Below are 19,036 nucleotides of genomic sequence, written 5' to 3'. Positions count from 1 at the left end.
CATTATATTTACCCGAAAATGAGCGCATATGGTGTGGTTAAGACAGATCTCTAAAAGCTTGGTAACTGTTTCAAAAAGTCCTCTCACTAGCCCAGGAATATCCAGTAACTTCAGAATACTGAAGATAATTCTGAGAAATGACAGTGGCGTGGTACGAGACCATAGTTCCCAATCCAACTTTTCCAGGATGATTAATTCCATCCTTTTCAGATCAGACGGCTTCCAAACAAGCTGGTGAAGATGAGATAACTCTGTGGCTGTTGGAGTTTCCTGTAAAATGAAAACATAAGCAAACATTCTACAGTCTGTGGTTAACCACCTTTAAAGTCTCACCATGTTATATTATGTAAACTAGTTCCAGTCTGTAGAAGTTACTTGAGATTTTTATTTCTCTCAAAATAATCAGTTTAAATAAATTCTGCATCAGATTTGCTATTGATGGTACCTTATTACTTTTACTGTTATGCCTGTGTTACTGGCACTTACGTAAACTCCATAACATTATATACACACATAAAGTTTATTGATCAATTCCCACTCATGCCTGTGTTACTGCCACGATATATAGCACATAAAGTGAACTTAACAAATGACCAATTCCAACCTCATGCCTGTGTTACTGTGACCGCTGTCGGTGATTTAAACTCCACAATAGTGTGTTGTTGATTGTTAAATTCAAATATTGTAGAGATATTTACAAATTTGGTGAACTAATGTTTGGACATGCAAATAGATACTGTTGCCTGTCTTCTGCAGTCAGTAGCCAGGTGTTTCCTAACAAAACAATGATTTCTCCCTGCTTCAAGCAGTCCCTAGAGTGTAACTACAGTCACTGTTCAGTCTATGCAAACTGAACTTTTGCTTCATGAGGAAGGTATTGTCTAGATAAAGGAATACTAATGTGCAATGTTTTTTATATCTTGCTTGTCTTACAGTATACAGACAGTATAACTCAAATGTGTCAATATGTCAGTTTTAGAAGCGAGGTGGTTTTTATCATTACGGCAGATGGTGGAAGCAATTCATTTGCTGGATGGTGGAAAAAGCAGTTGGGTTATGACACCAGAAATAGAAGTCACTTTTTGTGCCAGTGTGACAGGTATGTCTTCATGTATTTGCCTGTGAAATAAAGCTATTTCTGAAGGAAAACAAATTGCCTTTGAGAAGAGATATGAGTCACATCTCTTTTAATTAGGGTCAGAATGAAAAGCCATAATATACAGCTTTTTTTCTCTTCATCACAGGTCTCTCACAAAAGTCAACTGTCTTTTGATCTTTGTGAGAATAGACTTAATACAGATATTGTTTTTAAAGTGTGAACAAACTATGGCTATTTTAAGTCAGTAATAAATGTAATTTATAGGATGGATTAAAGTGAGCAGTAATCTTGTGTGGAAAATATATCCTGGTGAGAATTTCATATACATATAATAAATATGACTCCTTTGTACAGTGAACATAATAATCTCGGCAATGTAATAATAATAATAATAATAATAATAATAATGATAATAATAATAACAATATTTGGTACATTGTATTTGTTCAAAAATCAATTTTAAAAGGTGAACCCATGTACAGTGGTCACCTGTGTGCTATGGCCAGTTTTTCCTTTTCCCATGAACAGCTGCTAATGACAGGTTTGACTATGTGACTGATAGATTTGAGCCATGTATGCTCAACTGCACTTTGCACCAGAACAAGGGTAAGACAGTCAATGCACCAGTACATGACCACTACATGACACATACTTCACCAGCACATGCCAGAAAGAACACACTGTACAATATACCTGGTATGTCATAGACACAGATCATAGTAAATTGTTTGAACACAGTGAAACAGGAGTATAGCTGTTTAGTGTCACTTATCTAATTGTGTGATCCAGAATGTTTTGATTTTTGCATGGGACACTTGTTTTAACTCAGAATAAAGTTAACTAGACATTAATTACTGGACTGACATGCCTTCTAAAGTTCTCCAGTGTCCATTGATTTTAATGAGATTACTGACATTAAAATAACATTCCAACTGCATAGCCCTGACATGGCTGCAGTGAGCTGATACTAGGTCACACATACCCATCATCTAGGCTAGAAAGCCATTAAAATCCTCGTATAACAGCAGACCATAACAGAAAGAAAATGGAATTGGATACATTTAAATGAGAATCATCGATCTTGTGGAATGTATGGTAAAGCACTTGTAGGACCTACTTGCTTGTTTTATGCTGGGTTCATAGATAAATGGATGGATATAGAAGGATTGATAGATAAATGGATGGATATTGAAGGTTTGATAACTAAATGGATCAATAGAGAAGGGTTAATTGATAAATGTATGGAAGGAGAAAAGACAATGTCAGTGGATTATGTTGGTAGATGATGAATAAGATGTTATTTGAACATGACTGAAGCTATCTGCAAGCTGTCATTCGGTTTTGAGAAGCAATTAAATGTTATTAGTAGGAAAAAAAAGGAATGAGTGAAGCATACTATATTGTTGAACAGGTTGGCAAAAAGATTCAGTGTCGTTTGCACATGTTGTTAATTTATGTCTACTACAAACTGTGAGTGTGAGCTACAGTTGGAACTACTTAGTGTTTTAGGGATTATTTACTTGAACAACATATTTTTTGGTTTGAACTTAACTGAGTTACACAGGATGCCACTACAAGGATGCCAGTCATCGACTGTAAAAGGCCAGAGTCTCTTATATCAATGAAAAATTAAAAATTTACTTTATAAAACAAGTCTGTATCAAGAACAAAGAGTATGACTAATCTAGCTCTGAAAAACAAAGATTTATATCCAGCTGCATCTGAGACAGCTGCCAGGTTTCTTGTTGTCCCTATTTCTACTGCAGACTGTAAGAGGGACCAATTCAGTTGCCAGAATCTGTCATCAAAACAAACTTAAGAAATTCTATGGTTATGTTTACTCTGAAAAAAGTATTGAAAATTTCTATATATGGGCCCAGTATTGAGAATTTTTATTTCAGGAAGGCATTTAAGAAATGGTCTGGGGAAAAAAAAATGTTGCGGATATTGATGAAATGTGAGTGACATTGTTCATAAAGACTAAGCAGTATTTTGTATTATCAGTTATCAAGAAACATTCTTATACATTCTTGCTTTTCATATGCCATACACTGAACTTCACCTATATATAATGGTTTGTTTTATTTATTAATAATTATTCTTGTGCTTTGAACTGTAATAAAAACATGTAAAAACTGTTTTATTGTCATGTTTATATAAAAAAAAAAATAGGGTCAATATAATATTTACACATATATTTAAGTCCCTGCATCATGGAATAAAATGGCTCCTATGGCTGAAACGTGGCTCCAAATTTTTAAATTTGGCGAATTTCATGGTGCAAAGAAAAATATTTCCAAGTTAGGCCCTGAATATCCCATATGCATAGAATTTTACTAATTTCTAAATTTTGTGAAAATGTTGTCAGATATAAGCTTTATATGACTCAGATGTACATGGGCTTTCTTACACTCATTTCATATTATCAACTTTTTTAAAAGATGGCTGCTTTTTATAAAAGAAGAACAGAACTTATCTATTAGTAACACTATATTAAAAAAGGCAACATCTGTACAAAAACAAACAAATTCTTAACTATTTTTGGCTTAGACTATAAAGAAACCCTCATAATATGCAATAATATTAACTAATATTAATTGTTTCATCTGCTATACAGACATTTGAAAAAAACTGCAACAATAATTACATGAATGATCAAAATTCAGAAACCAGAAGTCCATCATCACTGTGTGTTAAAAATTACACCAAATAATCATTTTGCAATAAAATATCTAAATTCTGGGGACTGGGAACACATGATTTTATTGTTGGCATCATCCCTAATTGTACATCTTAATCGTCTGCAAGTGCTGTGTAGAAAACAAAATACAGAATATCTAAAAATATTAAATGTTTAGTGATAAAGCCTGAAGTGTTGCTTTAGTATATAAATATACAACATGCTTTTGCTTGTAAACGTCTTTCACATTTGAAGCTGGAAGATATTTACTACTTTTGATGTTGCAATATAAAGATCAACTGTTGCCATTACAATAAATTAACTACCAAAATGTTGATTGCTGTTACATGTCCTTGAAGATGTAACACTGTCTACTCAAAACTTTTGCAGTTCACTAGCATTGTGGAGATGTAACTAGCTTGCATGCATAAATTTTGCAACATGCATTGCAAGACACTGATATAAACAACATTGGTTAATGCAAGGTCACAGGTTACGATAACATGCCATGAGTGATAGCTGCAAGTCAAAAAGCAAAAAGAAATGTGATGTAAATGAAAGCCATACTTAATCTCCTTGACACAACAACTCTAAAATGAACTAGCAATTAACATCCACTACATGCAAGCTGTTGTGATGTAAATGCAAGCCATACTTAATCTCCTTGACACAACAACTCTAAGTGACGAAATGAACTAGCAATTAACATACACTACATGCATACTTTTGCATTAAGACTGCATACCTCTGAATCTTCATGAAACTTCGCTGACAAGAAATATGTAGCAGCAGTGACACATGACAGGTACTTTCTCTTCACCTGTATGAGAATGATATAGTAATTAGGTTCAATGTACATCCTACATTTAGTACATGGATAATACTACAGTAAATTGGAACAGAATGTGTTCCTACAACAAAAACGCCTTGCCACTAATTCTTTTGCAATGTATGAAAGCCAAGACAAACTGGTTCAGGCTGTGTGCACAGTCTACTGTCAGATGCTAGTGTTTGTAGAAAAGAGGCTTTAGGGTCATTCCACATCCAGGAGGCCAGATTTGGGAAATTTGGGAATTTGACTCCTCAAAAAAATGTGTAAAAAATATCTGTTGAAGTACATGTTGAGGGATGAAGACTTAAAAAATATTAGGCTCATAGCTCAAAAACAGACTGAGATACTGCTTCCTGAAAAGTGAGTGTCACCAATAATTTGCAAAATCATGAAGCTGGGTTCAATTTTCACAACTTTTTTCCACATTTCTTATTGGGCTAGAATGCTCAAAAACACAAGTCATATATAACTTTTTGTGTAGGTCACGAATCTGAAATCATTTTGAAGCTATCTTGCATGGTTGCCATATTATTAGGCTCCAAAACCCCTATCCCAAGGAATGTACTAATTTTTTTCAGGATTTTGCATCAGTCCAGAATCCACATGCAAATAGAGACAAAATATTGGGTATGTAACGAGGCAATGGATGATACTCCATGATTAATCTGTAAAAAGACCTGACTATCTTCATTAGAATTTTAGATTTTTTTTGTGCCTTAAAGATGTAAATTGCCCTCTTATTCAAAAGGTCATGGCACCCCAAAGATGACCTTCTAAAATCTGAAACGACTTCATTTCAATACCTCCAACATATCAGAACATTGTTCTTGGTTCTCATTATCTTGATATGTTTTTGATTTTTCAAAGTTTGATGTGCATCTGTCAAATGGGTTTGGCCAGTATTTTGGTAAATCAATCTGGATAACTTGGAGACCAATTCTAAAGTGAAATTTGGATTCTGTGACCTTGAGAACCATATAAATGATATATTACAACCCTGTGTGGGGTAATTCAATATTAACGAAACTCAAAATCCAAGATGGCAGTGCAAAAAGAAAAAATACGAGATTTCATGATAAAAATTACTTATGAATGAGCTAGTAACTTCAAAATCACCAGTTATATTGAAGATTTTGCGTAGATTCTGAATATGCAATCAGATTATTCATACATTAAACCCAGCATAGGATTGTTGGCAGTTACATCAGAATGTATCATCTGTAATTATTGCATCAGCCGTAAATATGTCATCATCCCTAATTATTGCATTATCCCCGATTATGAAAGAGTCTCGTTTGTTTTGTGTTCCTATTCACTTAACTTTTTTGGTGTCACTTCATGGAAAAAACATGGCATTCAAGGAATCTTGCTTTATCGGGGTTCATTCGCAAAATTCAATGTCATAAGATGCATTATTCCAAGCAGTGTGCTGGGCCTCCACTCGGCTTTGAATTTGTTGCCAAATGTGAAAGAATTTACTGGCTGGCAAAAGTTGCTGGTGACAAATATTTTAAAGTAAATTTTTAATTTTTCATTGATGTAAGTGACTCGGGCCACTTAATCCTGTTTTAATGATCTGCGGCAGCCAGTGGATCATGTTGGTAGATGATGAATAAGACGTTATTCGAACATGAGTGCAGCTAATTGCAAGCTATCAGTTGGTTATGAGAAGCACTTAAATGTGATTAGTAGGAAATAAGGAATGATCTGGGGATATCCTTGTAACAGGTTGGCTAAAAGATTGTGTCATTTGCACGTGTTGTTAATTTATGTTTATTGAAAACTGTGAGTGTGAGACGTACTTGGGACTGACTAGTATTTCAGGGATTATTTCCATAGATAACACGTTTTGTGGTCTGAACTTAACTGAGTAACACAGGATGCCACTACAAGGATGTCAGCTGTCTACTGTAAAAGGCCTGAGTCACTTATATCAATGAAAAATTACTTTATAAAGTAAGTCTGTATCAAGCACAAAGATGGCTAATCTAGCTCTGAAAAACAAATATTTATATCCATCTGCATCTGAGGCAACTACCAGGATATTTGTTGCCCTTATTTCTACTGCAGACTGTAGAAGGGGGTTCAGTCGCCAAAATATGATCTAAACAAACTTAAAAAATTCTATGGGTATATCTACTCTGACAAATCTAATGAGAATTTCTATTGATGGGCCCAATGTTGAGAATTTTGATTTCAGGAAGGCATTTAAGAAATAGTTTGGGGAAAAAATGAGGCAGATATAAACGAATTGTCAGTGACATTGTTCATAAAGTCTAAGCAGCATTTTGGATTATCAGTTATCAAGAAACATTCTTGCTTTTCATATGCTATACATTGAACTTTACCTATATATAATGGTATTGCTATATTTATCAACAATTATTCTTGTGCTTTGAACTGTAATAAAAACATGTAAAAACTGTTTTATTGTCATGTTTATATAGATTAAAAATAGGGTCAATATAATAGTTACACATGTTTAAGTCCCTGCATCATGCCATAAAATGGCTCTTATGGCTGAAAAGTGACTCCAAATTTTTAAATTTGGTGAATTTCATGGCACAAAGAAAAATGTTTCCAAGGGAGGCCCTGAGTGTGGATTCATACTAATTTCTAGTCTTTCTGAAGATCAAAGAGATCTGCTTTTGTGGCTTTCAGGAGTGAATAGGCAAGTGTTGGATGAGAATTCCAAGTTGTGCATACATTATGAGATATATCAAGATATGAGAGTCTGCAAGACAGCTGTATGGACTCAGGAAGTGTTCACAAAAAAAAAAAAAAGTCAAAAGTAAGTTCATGTCCTCCAAATTCCATGCCATTCTCAGACTAGTTTTTCAAGTTTATAGATCGTTAAGAAACTACTAAAACATGTATTTAAAATTGGTTACAGTCTTTGAACATCACATTTTTAAAAAATAACTGATCAGCTCTTTGTTTAAACTTTGTGTTTTAAACTCAGAAAACTTTAAATGCTTTCTTTTAACACAGTTATTGTACTTTGATGATAGGATATGGAGTGATACACTTTATAAATTATTAATATTATAAAGTATATTATATAAGATTAATTATTATTATTACATATCATTTATTATTATTATTTATGAATTATTATTATAAATATTATTTTATTACATGTCTCTGATGATCTGAATACCAGTTTCATATCCTCTGACTGCTCGCCATTCAAAACGACTAACATTTCACACCCTGTAGCCTATGCAAAACATAAAATACAACAAGCCCATGACTCAACAAAGTGCAAAGTTACCAAGATTATACTTTATATTTTCAACATTTGACAAATTTACAAATTTTATAGACAAACCATCTGTGTCTGTCCACTTTCATCATTTTGTGAGTAAAAATTAGGATTCTATTTTTACCAAAAACCCAAGCAGTTGCACACAGTATTCAGTTTGTTCACGGCAAACTAGCTATCCTGTTGTCAAAAACCATTATGGAACCAATCAGAGGTTGTTTACAGTTGATCCGGACGCTTGCTAGAAATGTCCATAAGGATGCTATGTGAACCATTAAGTTATCTTTATTGTAAGAGGATAGCACTCACATGCACCTAATTAAACTGAAAAAATTAATGCATTTCCAATTAAGGATTGTGTATAATTTGATGTTTCTAATTTATAGATATGCATCTCACACAACATTTATGGAACAGAATTGGCGGTCATAGTAACATGACGCTCGTCTTTTGTCTAGGAAAGCTACACAATATTGCTTTACCTAAAATCAGATTTCAAAAGAATTTACATTACTGACTTTACATTGAGTACTGTCAAGAGACTTTACATTGAGTACTGTCAAGAGACTTTACATTGAGTACTGTCAAGAGACTTTACAATGAGTATTGTCAAAAGACTTTACAGTGAGTACTGTCAAGAGACTTTACAATGAGTATTGTCAAGAGACTTTACATTGAGTACTGTCAAGAGACTTTACAATGAGTATTGTCAAGAGACTTTACAATGAGTATTGTCAAAAGACTTTACATTGAGTACTGTCAAGAGACTTTACATTGAGTACTGTCAAGCAACTTTACATTGAGTATTGTCAAGAGACTTTACAATGAGTACTGTCAAGAGACTTTACATTGAGTACTGTCAAAAGACATTACAATGAGTATTGTCAAAAGACTTTACATTGAGTACTGTCAAAAGACTTTACACTGAGTACTGTCAAGAGACTTTACATTGAGTATTGTCAAGAGACTTTACATTGAGTACTGTCAAGAGACTTTACAATGAATATTGTCAAGAGACTTTACATTGAGTACTGTCAAGAGACTTTACATTGAGTACTGTCAAGCAACTTTACATTGAGTACTGTCAAGAGACTTTACATTGAGTACTGTCAAAAGACTTTACATTGAGTACTGTCAAAAGACTTTACAATGGGTACTGTCAAGAGACTTTACAATGAGTACTGTCAAGAGACTTTACAATGAGTACTGTCAAGAGACTTTACATTGAGTACTGTCAAAAGACTTTACATTGAGTACTGTCAAGAGACTTTATGGTATCAGATCAACAATAAGGACTAAAAAAGTTCATCTGAAATCAAGTGCTTAGTTCAGAAGTCACCCTAAGCAAGTTGGCATTCCTCTGAACATACATAAAAGCCAAGACGTGCATAAAAAATACATATTATATATTGCAAATGAAAATAATATAACAAAATATAAATCTACATATAGCTACTAATACATTACAAACATCCTAAATGCTGAATACATCATCATAAATAATTTTCTGGGGATTACATCAGAGTCACCGCTAGTGGCCAAATTTGTCAAGAAAGTTAGCAGATGAAGGGACAATGAAGAAGATGAATACAAAATATTATCAACAGTAGCTACTTCCAGCAGCAAACCTGTCAACCTCTGGTTCCAAAATATATTATGAATTTGAAATAGAGAAATGAAATTTTGTTTGTACTTGTTACATGAGTTACATTTTCCACCCTAAAAAAGTTTTAATACCAATTTAATGGAACATGCAACAAACATGTATCTTTGGTTGTTTTGTGCTAATTGCAAATGGTCGCTAACATCTTAAAAAATATTAAGAAAATGTTTCATATGAGCTGTTTGGAATCTGCTAATATAATGCTTGAAGTTGTCACTTGATAGATGATGAGTACATGATAAATGGACACATTTTATATACATCTCAACCAATACAGATGCTCTTGCTGCTTGTATTCATTATGTAGTTCTAATCGATTAACGTTAATTATTATCCAGATAATAAAAGAAATCATCAGTTAAATATCTAATTTCTCCATCCTGTTACGTGAGTTACAAGCTAAAGACAGCAATGCTCTGACAAGCAATATTTGCAAAGAAAAACTGACAGCGTTTGTTATTTAGAGAAGATGTGACAATAGACTATTGATCCATAACAAATTTTATGAGTCCCACAGGACTGGCTGAAGCATTTAAATTTTAGGGTATTTGTCCCACAGGACTGGATGAAGCATTTAAATTTTAGGGTATTTGTCCCACAGGACTGGCTGAAGCATTTACAATTTAGGGTATTTGTCCCACAGGACTGGATGAAGCATTTAAAATTTAGGGTATTTGTCCCACAGGACTGGATGAAGCATTTAAATTTTAGGGTATTATCAGAATTGTAATAAACAAAATGTTAGCTGTTACTCTCAGTATGTAACATATACCTTAATGCATTTGATGGTTATTTAAATTTAACAAATTTGTGGAATTTTCTAAATGATTGTAAAAAGGGCCTTAAAGATGTGTCATAGCAGGGATGTAGAAATGAACCGTGAAATCATTATGCACAACTGCGATGAATTTTCATGGGAATGAATCTGGATGGATCATTTTCTTATAAGGCTAGGGTTGAAAGGTGAAAAGTTGAATGAAAAATCAACAAAACAAGCTAAAACTAAACTTGACTATGGACTGGAATATGATTATAAAAGAATATAGGAGTTCAATGATTCTTGGCTGCAGGAGTTTCCTTGGTTAGATGCTGACAAGATCAAACAATTGCATCTTGTAATATATGTAAGAGATATCCATTAAAGCAGACATAACCAGTGGATTTTTTTTGCAGGACATGTTATCACAAAGGAAGACACTGTTGATGCACCAAAAAGGTACAAAGCACAATACATGTCAGTTGAAATTTGATAATGAAAAGGCTAAATTGAAGCAAAAAGATGTGGGTGATTTAGAAAATGTTCAATAAATACAATGTCAGCCAACTTGAGCATTAAAAGAACACAGCATACACCATAGCAAAGCAGAAAATTTATTTTCAAATGATGTATTTCTTTGTGACTTACAAATAAATAATGGAGTTGAACTTGGAACTAATCATGTCAACAGAACTGCATGCATAGATTTCATCAACGGTATATACATCTGACCGTCTATTGACAAATATCACAGATAAAATATCTAAGAGCTCAATTCATATCCATCCTTTCAGATGTTAGCACAGATTCAGCAGTTATAGACCAAGAATTCAACCTTTTAGATTAGTAGACCCTGACCATGAAAGTCCAAAAATAAGACAAGTTGAAACATCCAGCGTATGTTACATGTCACAGATCCATGCTGCATGCATTTAAATGGTGCACCTTAATAAAAGTAAAAGATTTTACCAGTCCTTAGTCTTCAACTATTCTTTTACCCATGAAACTATGGACATGAGGTTCTTTTATATGGACAAGTAAACTTTGGACACGAGGTTCTTTTATACGGACAAGTACACTTTTTAAGCTACTTGTCTGTGAACAACTTGATTTTGACAAAATTTCTGCACCCATGCATAGAAACAAACATTGAACTGTTTTGAATGTAACTTGAATGGACATAGTACAGATCACTTGTTCATGGACAACTAGTTAGGGCAAGATGCAGTACTAATCTCAAAGAGGTATGGAACAAAATTAATTTAAAACAAAAAGATAATTCTCTACCCCAATGCTCAGAATAAACTATTTTCATCACTGAATGCACAAACGAAAGGAATATAATCTTTATTTCCTTGAGTTATCTATCAAAATGATCCATTTCTTATCAACTCAAGCCAGTTCTACGGCTAGAGGCATGTCAACACAAAATTTCAGAAATGAAAAACAACCACCACATGTATACAAGTCAAACAAGAAGAAGCAGAATCCATCTCTTGTTCAGTATCAATATATATTTTATCTTTTGGAAATATTATAGCGAAGTCTAGCAAGATCCAAGTTCAAGAGATTTCCACATGCAAGTTAAGAACATGGCTTGACAAGACAGACGTATAACCTTGATTCTGGAGAGGAACCTGTCCAGCATATGGACAGCAGTGGCAAAGGTGTCAGCTCCAAATCTGTAGAACATCTGCAGGCATCGAAGAGAAGTCACAGCAGAGTCACGGTCATTCAGGCAAACACGCTCCAATGATTTGTCACACAAAGGCTGAAATAAAAGTAAATGAAACCAATTTTAAGAGTAAAATATGATTCTTAGATAATACTTATATGATCATAATACTTTAGGAGTACTACCACTACCTACAAAAATCCAGCCTTCCCAGGCTATACTTTGCAGCTAAGGAAGCTACAAGTTGCTGGCCCATATAGGTGGTATTCAGTGATCTTCCCTTGATATAAGACTGGCATCAAATCCGGTGTATACTTCACTTCAGTTACGATTGGAGCAAAATACATGCGCTCACAGTTACGATGTAACTGTGCAAAGGCTTCATCATTATTATAATTGGGTAAATATTATCAAAGACACACATTTTACTCCAAAAAGTTACTTAATCATAATACAACAGAAGACTAAGTGTGGGGCTGTTACATTCTCTAACCTAGGAAGGGCCATCTCCAGTATACCTATGCAAGGGAGCTTCTTGGCTGAAAACTTGGCAGGAGTATTGATTGTATGCAGAGTTGTGGTTTTAGGAAATGAGAATGATTTTCCTACCACAAATACAGTGGACATTGTCCTGGAAAGCTGCCAAACCACCTGTGAAGGTAGTCTGTGCTTATGTGCCGAGATAGAAGCTACAGAAAGTCAACTCTAACATCCAGCAGTTGCTGTTGTTAGTGACGATGACACATCCTGTCAGATCTATACAATTTGGGTCACTCAACTAAGCATATACATGAGAACCTGTCTTGAAAGACCACACCTTTTGCCAAAAAATAATGGTCTCTCATAACCAGTCATAACACTATATAATCAATAAATCTGTACATGGAGAACCTGGTCTCTCAAGACAGGTTTAACTATATATCACAGATTCTGTCTACTGTAGCTAATTAAAGCAAAAAACAGGCCTTATACGAAAGATGAACCAAATAAAGGCCTCAAGTGCAGTTAAAACAGTTGCTTAGTCAGTTAGGTTCAAGCTCATGATAGATTCCACCTTGAGAACAGAATCTGAATGCGTTTGGGTTTGTCTAATCAAAATTCAACAGAACATTAAAGGTTTTTGCTTTGTCCTGTGATATAATTTTAGTGGTTGTGGAATGGTATCCTTTTAATGTAACTGGATCTAACTTTTTCTGTTTGAAGAGCCAAAAGTAGGAAGTTAGCTATTTGGGGTATGGATGCTTTAAGCAAAGAAATGTTTTCATGCTCACTGAGGAAATTCTCCACTTCTCATACAATTAAAAAAAATTTATCACCCCAGCAATTCTCTCTACCACTGTTTTGAGAGCTTGTTTAACATGATCCAGACATAAAGGTTCAACAGCTCTGGATTCATATAAAACACATGCCATCATGGTTGCTTCAGCAGATGAGGAAACATTTATATTTACCACTATATTTCTGCTGCCAGAGTTATCAAGTCATTTTTCCCACTTTAAGGCAACAATCAGGATGATGCAACATTCTCTTTCCTTTTGTAGCATCTTTGGAATCAGAAGCTTATGTCTATGCAGTTTGGGAAGCATATGCACTAAAAAATAATCTGATCTATGGAAAGTGTTTCAACTACTCAGGACTTCAGATCCAGGAGTAAAGGTGTCAGCAGTTCAGTGTTGAATATGATGAGGTCAGCAATATGTAACTATTACAACACATTCATCATAGGAATTAGTAAAAGTTCATATGTAACTAAAGACAGATGAAGCAGCCATTCAAGATTTTTCCCACTTAAGGGGAGCAATCAGGATAATACAGTTCTGATTCTCTTTTGTTTTGTATCACAATTGAAATCAGAGATATTGGAGGGTAAGTGAAATTATATACATCTAAGCCATTCCAATCTAAGGAAAGAGCAGTGACTGCTCAGGCCTTTGGAGCTGGGACTGGTGAGACAAAGGTTGCAAGCACTGTATTCCATCCTGTCGCATACAAATCCATCAGTGGTCAATCACAGTGGGTACATATGTGACTGACAACGCAGGGATGATGCAACAATTTTGTCTGTATTAGTTGGTTGTTCAGAACAGTGAATCTGTGAATAAATTTAGTCTGCAATGACTATTACAAACTTATACATGGTTTTGTCATTGATGACACTACCTTATACATCCCTTGCCTTCTCAAATACACCATAATGTTTGACAAGATGAGAATACCCTTTCCATATAGTTTTTCTATGAACCAATGAAATACTTTCAGTATGACATTAATCTCTAGGTTATTGATATGCAATAGATGATCCTGAATGGGTAACTGTCCTCCTGGAATGATAGAAGACGTGCACCCCAGCCCATTATGCTTGCATCCAAACAAAATGCCAACTTCAGAAGTTGTACATGAAAGGCAACACCTGATGAAAGCTGAGTGAGGTTCTTACATTTGAGATGGAACCTCATATGCATGAAGACAGGTAATTTGTTTGTTCTATTGTGCAAAGTTTCTGCCTCCATTGGGAGAACAGAATCATTTGTAAAAGCGTCATAAACAGATGACCTAGGACAATAAGGTCTGCTGCTACATTAAATAAACCCTACAGGTGAAGGAATTCTTTGTGAGAATTGAAGTCACAATTGAACTTAATTTCTTTCAAAGCACATTCCCGAGAGAGACATATTCTGTTCAGATGTGTTATGAACTCAATAATGATCCTTTACTCTCTGCTTCTTGTACTTGAGAATTGTGGCCTTCTATGAATACAAGTCTGTAGAAGACTACTTTCCAGTCAACCAGATCAACAGATCCGAGATGACACTGGTGAAAACTGTCTACAGCGGCAGTCAACCAGGTCAGCAGATCTGAGATGACAGCGTTGAAGACTGTCTACAGCGGCAGTGAACTGAACTAACAGATCATCCCAACTGGGATATGGTAACTGCATGCATGCATGCTTTCAAAACAGCTTTATTCTGATCTTGACTTAAATTTGGAAGGCATTATGGTTTTATCATCAAAACAGAAGTAGCGCAATTTCCTCTAGAACAGGCCAATATGGTTATGTGAGAAAGCTGCCAGTAGCTTCCCATGGGTAGGTGGTCCTTGTTTTTTTCCCAGGGTTTTCCCTCCACCAGTTATACTGGCTGCCATGTATAGCTCCTCTCGCTCTGAGAAATGGTGTTGTTCTCAAAAAAAACATTATATATATATATATATATATATATAACAAAATAGATTCTTTGCCTCTTATAACTGATACATAAGCAAAAGTTGGGAAAAACAACAATAATGAAAAGTAGGTCAGGAACAAGGAGGCCAACTAGCGGGACAAGGACAAAGCACTAATGGGATCTTGGAGGGTGAAGCCCCTGGGAAGCTAAAAAGAAGTAATTCTGACACTATATTTTTGCATGAAAATTGTAAATGAACAATCCAAAATTCTGAATCTTTATAATGATACATACATCCCTTGAATCATTAATATATATATATACACACACACACACACACACACATATATACGACTGCTCCAGTAAGTGCCATATTACCAAATAGGCAGAGTAGGCACTGGCCTTATGGGCCCCATGCCTTTTAGGGACCCCGTGACAACAGATCAAAATAATACTGATAAAATGTTTTAGGAGATAATTTGCGAGGAGGACCCCAAGATTTTGACTGCCTAAGGTCCTCCACAGGGTTTAATCTTCCACTGGCTCTGGTGGCCTAAATGGTTAAAGCATCCACCTTGGACATGGGAGGTCAAAGGTTCAAAACCCGGCTGAGTCATGCTAAAGACTTTTAAAATTGGTACAAGAAGCTGCCTTACTTGATGCTCAGGTTAAAGATGTTAGTGTTAGGACTAGTCAGCCTGGTGTCCGGATAATGTGGTTGGGAAAGACGCTAGGTTAAAAATCTAAAAATCTAAATCACACACACATACATACACATGCACACAATCCTGGTACATGTACTTCCGAAATGCCTATCAGCATAAAAAAAGGAAATGTATCTGCAATCAATGTAATAAAAAATTACAAAATTATCATCATATATTCCAATCTTTTGTTATTATTTATTTATGAAATTATGACTTTTGGTTTAAAAAATAAATAATTTATTCAGTATAAATTATTAGGATAAAAACTGTTCCTTTCTTTCTTTCTTGTCTAAATGAATGTATTTGGAGTGTTCTCACCATGAAAGTCAGTTATCAAACACACACAAACACTATATCTCTCACTCTCTCTCTCTCTCTCTATATATATATATATACACACACACACACACACACACACACATATCTATTGCATAAATCTGTGAAATAAGATAGTTACTCTTTGAAGTTCAAATCAGGAAAAAGGAGTGTGCTGATTTGTAACCATACTGAATTGGTGAGAAGAATAAAACAATAAATGCAGTTATTATCTCTGAATTTAGCATGGGGAAAATTCCAGTTGTCCACAAACAGAGACTACAATGCCAAGATAATGCAACAAATTATGTTTTTTTTAATATTAAAAAAAACTTCCATGAAGCTGCAGAGGATGTGGTGGGGGAATAGAGAAAACAATGGAAGAGTTATATATATGGAGGTACAGATTCAGCTAAGGTGTCTCAAATAATTCAGTGCCTTCTGTCTACCAAGTTAAAGGGCATTGAATTAAGGAGTGAAGTATGAACTAATTCCCATTTAAACAGAACACACCTGAGAAGACTCGAGTGAATTGAATACTGCATGAAAATTTCAGTTTGCTCATTGAACAGTAAATCATAAGTTTAAAATGTAATGTCTCCAAGTGCTGATTCTTTTCCTACTAAACGCTTTGCAACAAACTGAAGCCCAAACCCTCCTCCACCAAAAAACTCAACAGATTTGCATGATTTGGAAGATCAACCTGTGGAGACATAATTTCCATCATAAGATTGGGAACATTCATCCATATTGACATGGGTATTGATTTGGAAAAGGTAATGTGCATAAATATATTGATTGCACCCCTAATGGATTCTGCATCACTCAGAATGAGTTTTCCCCTTCGACTTAGATTGTGCTCCCATTATTTTGGTCCATATTCACAACATATTTTTATGGAGTGGCACCCATGGATGCCAGACTTGAACTGTGGTTGTCATTCAGACCTGTACAACATTTTTATTTGCATTCATGCCCATGGTCTGAATTCTGTAAAGGTAAACAACACACAGCATATACAGGTGTAGGCATCCATGCATCCTGTTCTATAAACTCAAAATGTTTATGTTACTGGTCTATACACTATCTGTAAAAAAGGCCCACAGTGCACAAGTAATGATAGTGAAGCATTGCTATTAATATCATCAATCTGGTGTAAACTTACCTTTAGGAAATTATACCGGTAAAGTCATTAAATCATCACTTTTAAAAACTATAGAGTGGAAGCTATGACTATTATCTATGGAAAACTTACCTGTATATGTCTGACTAATGTGAAACTTACACTGCATGAAGCATTCATTATCAATAAAAGCTACTAACCATACCATCAATGTATCAAGCTGAGGGGCTGCACTTGGTAGGTGACAAAATATTGGAAATGTAGATGGAGTATACTTCCCATGGGAAGATAAACTGCTTCAACTCCAAGCAAGATTATGAGATCTCTCATCAGCTGAGATCATGCTACTTAGCATTAACCAAAGTAGTTACTGAAATATACATGGGTTTAGGCAACAATCCCTTTATCAAAGGGCGTCACTGTGACTGCCACCTAAGTGGACAGACGTTTAGCTTCCATAGCTAAGCATTCTAGCCTTGGATGGCTGGATTTGTAAAGCAGCGGTATTAGTCCTTTGGTAACACGATTAGCTAAATGCAGGTTGGTCTACCAACATTTTTCACGCCGTCAGCCACATCGACCAAAAATGTAAAGTTCGTAGGTCATACATGATATATATTATGATAATTATAGAACTGACTTTTAGTATGAGTGCAGGCCACGAAAAAAAAATACCCACGGGCCACAACTGGTTAGGTTAATGTATTTGACAAAGAAATTTCTGCTGTAAATTTGTGAATACAAATGACATGTATATTCTACAAAGAATATGAGATAGACCTAAACAAACTTATCATGACTTCATCTAATGTTAATAGTAATTATTGGGGTCTAAAAAATACATTTACCAATTTTGGAAAAACATGATCTTCATGCTCCCTCTCTGCCATCTCTCTGAGCTGATGAAACTTATCTTTCACCTAAAATGTAGGGAAAATATACATTATATACATTATCAGCTGCATGTACCGTTTTTATAAATCTTTGGTATGACTCAGCTGGGTTTCAAACCCACGACCTCCTGCATCTGACGCAGAGGCTCTAACCACTTAGGCCACCAGAAGAGTTAAAATTGTAATTGAAGGACTAGATTAGTCTAATTGCTCAATTAGATGTAAATTACATAAACAAAGATAAATAATTTTTTTAAATTTCCAAAACAAATTATAAAATTTGAGACAAAATAAACATTTATCTTAATTGCCATATATTAGGCTAATAATATAAGAATATAGAATAAGCAATAAAGTTAAGTTTTAGATAAGAAAAGTCTTCTGTGGATTCAGACTTGGGTTCAATTACAACGTAACAGGTGTAAATGAGTAGTTAACTACAATAACACTATTTTTGTAACTGTAATTGTAACTGAACAGACATAACATCGAGTAATTGAAAGTTTAACAAGCACATCATAATTGTAATTGATGAAAGTAATTGAAGCCAAAAAAGCAATGACATTAACAGAACAATATAACAGATCTGTTAATTTTAATTTTTAATCCAAATATTAAATTTTTGATATTCAGTTGTCTATTACTGTCATTTATTTTTCAAGATGGTATTTCTTATACTGAAAATGATTTTAAATCATACTTTACAAATAAACATAATGACTCATAGCAAGAGAAAATATATACATACATTTGTATTTGCCACTTAGGTATAATCTACCTTCTATACAGTATTCAAGTAGGCCCCTAGTGTGGTGTTCCATTAATATACCACAAGAGCACCATCATAAAGGGTATATATTATG

At 34.5% G+C, this 19,036-nt stretch overlaps 1 protein-coding gene across 1 annotated transcript in view; it reads right to left on the bottom strand.

The window, feature by feature from the left end:
- The window catches only part of LOC149796361 (cyclin-G1-like), a 43,298-nt gene that overhangs the window by 23,577 nt on the left and 685 nt on the right, over positions 1-19,036 (bottom strand). Inside the window, exons 2-5 of the mRNA XM_089961030.1 lie at positions 18,129-18,200; positions 11,915-12,067; positions 4,525-4,599; positions 13-270 (exon numbers count right to left, since the gene is read on the bottom strand). Coding sequence (XP_089817156.1) covers positions 13-270; positions 4,525-4,599; positions 11,915-12,067; positions 18,129-18,200 — 558 coding nt within the window. The remainder of the gene's footprint in view (positions 1-12; positions 271-4,524; positions 4,600-11,914; positions 12,068-18,128; positions 18,201-19,036) is intronic.

The sequence above is a fragment of the Sinohyriopsis cumingii genome, chromosome 6 (assembly GCF_028554795.1).
Source record: "Sinohyriopsis cumingii isolate HCF-2022 chromosome 6, ASM2855479v2, whole genome shotgun sequence".
In the NCBI taxonomy this organism is placed as follows: domain Eukaryota; kingdom Metazoa; phylum Mollusca; class Bivalvia; order Unionida; family Unionidae; genus Sinohyriopsis; species Sinohyriopsis cumingii.
This window is presented reverse-complemented; position numbering and strand designations above follow the sequence as displayed.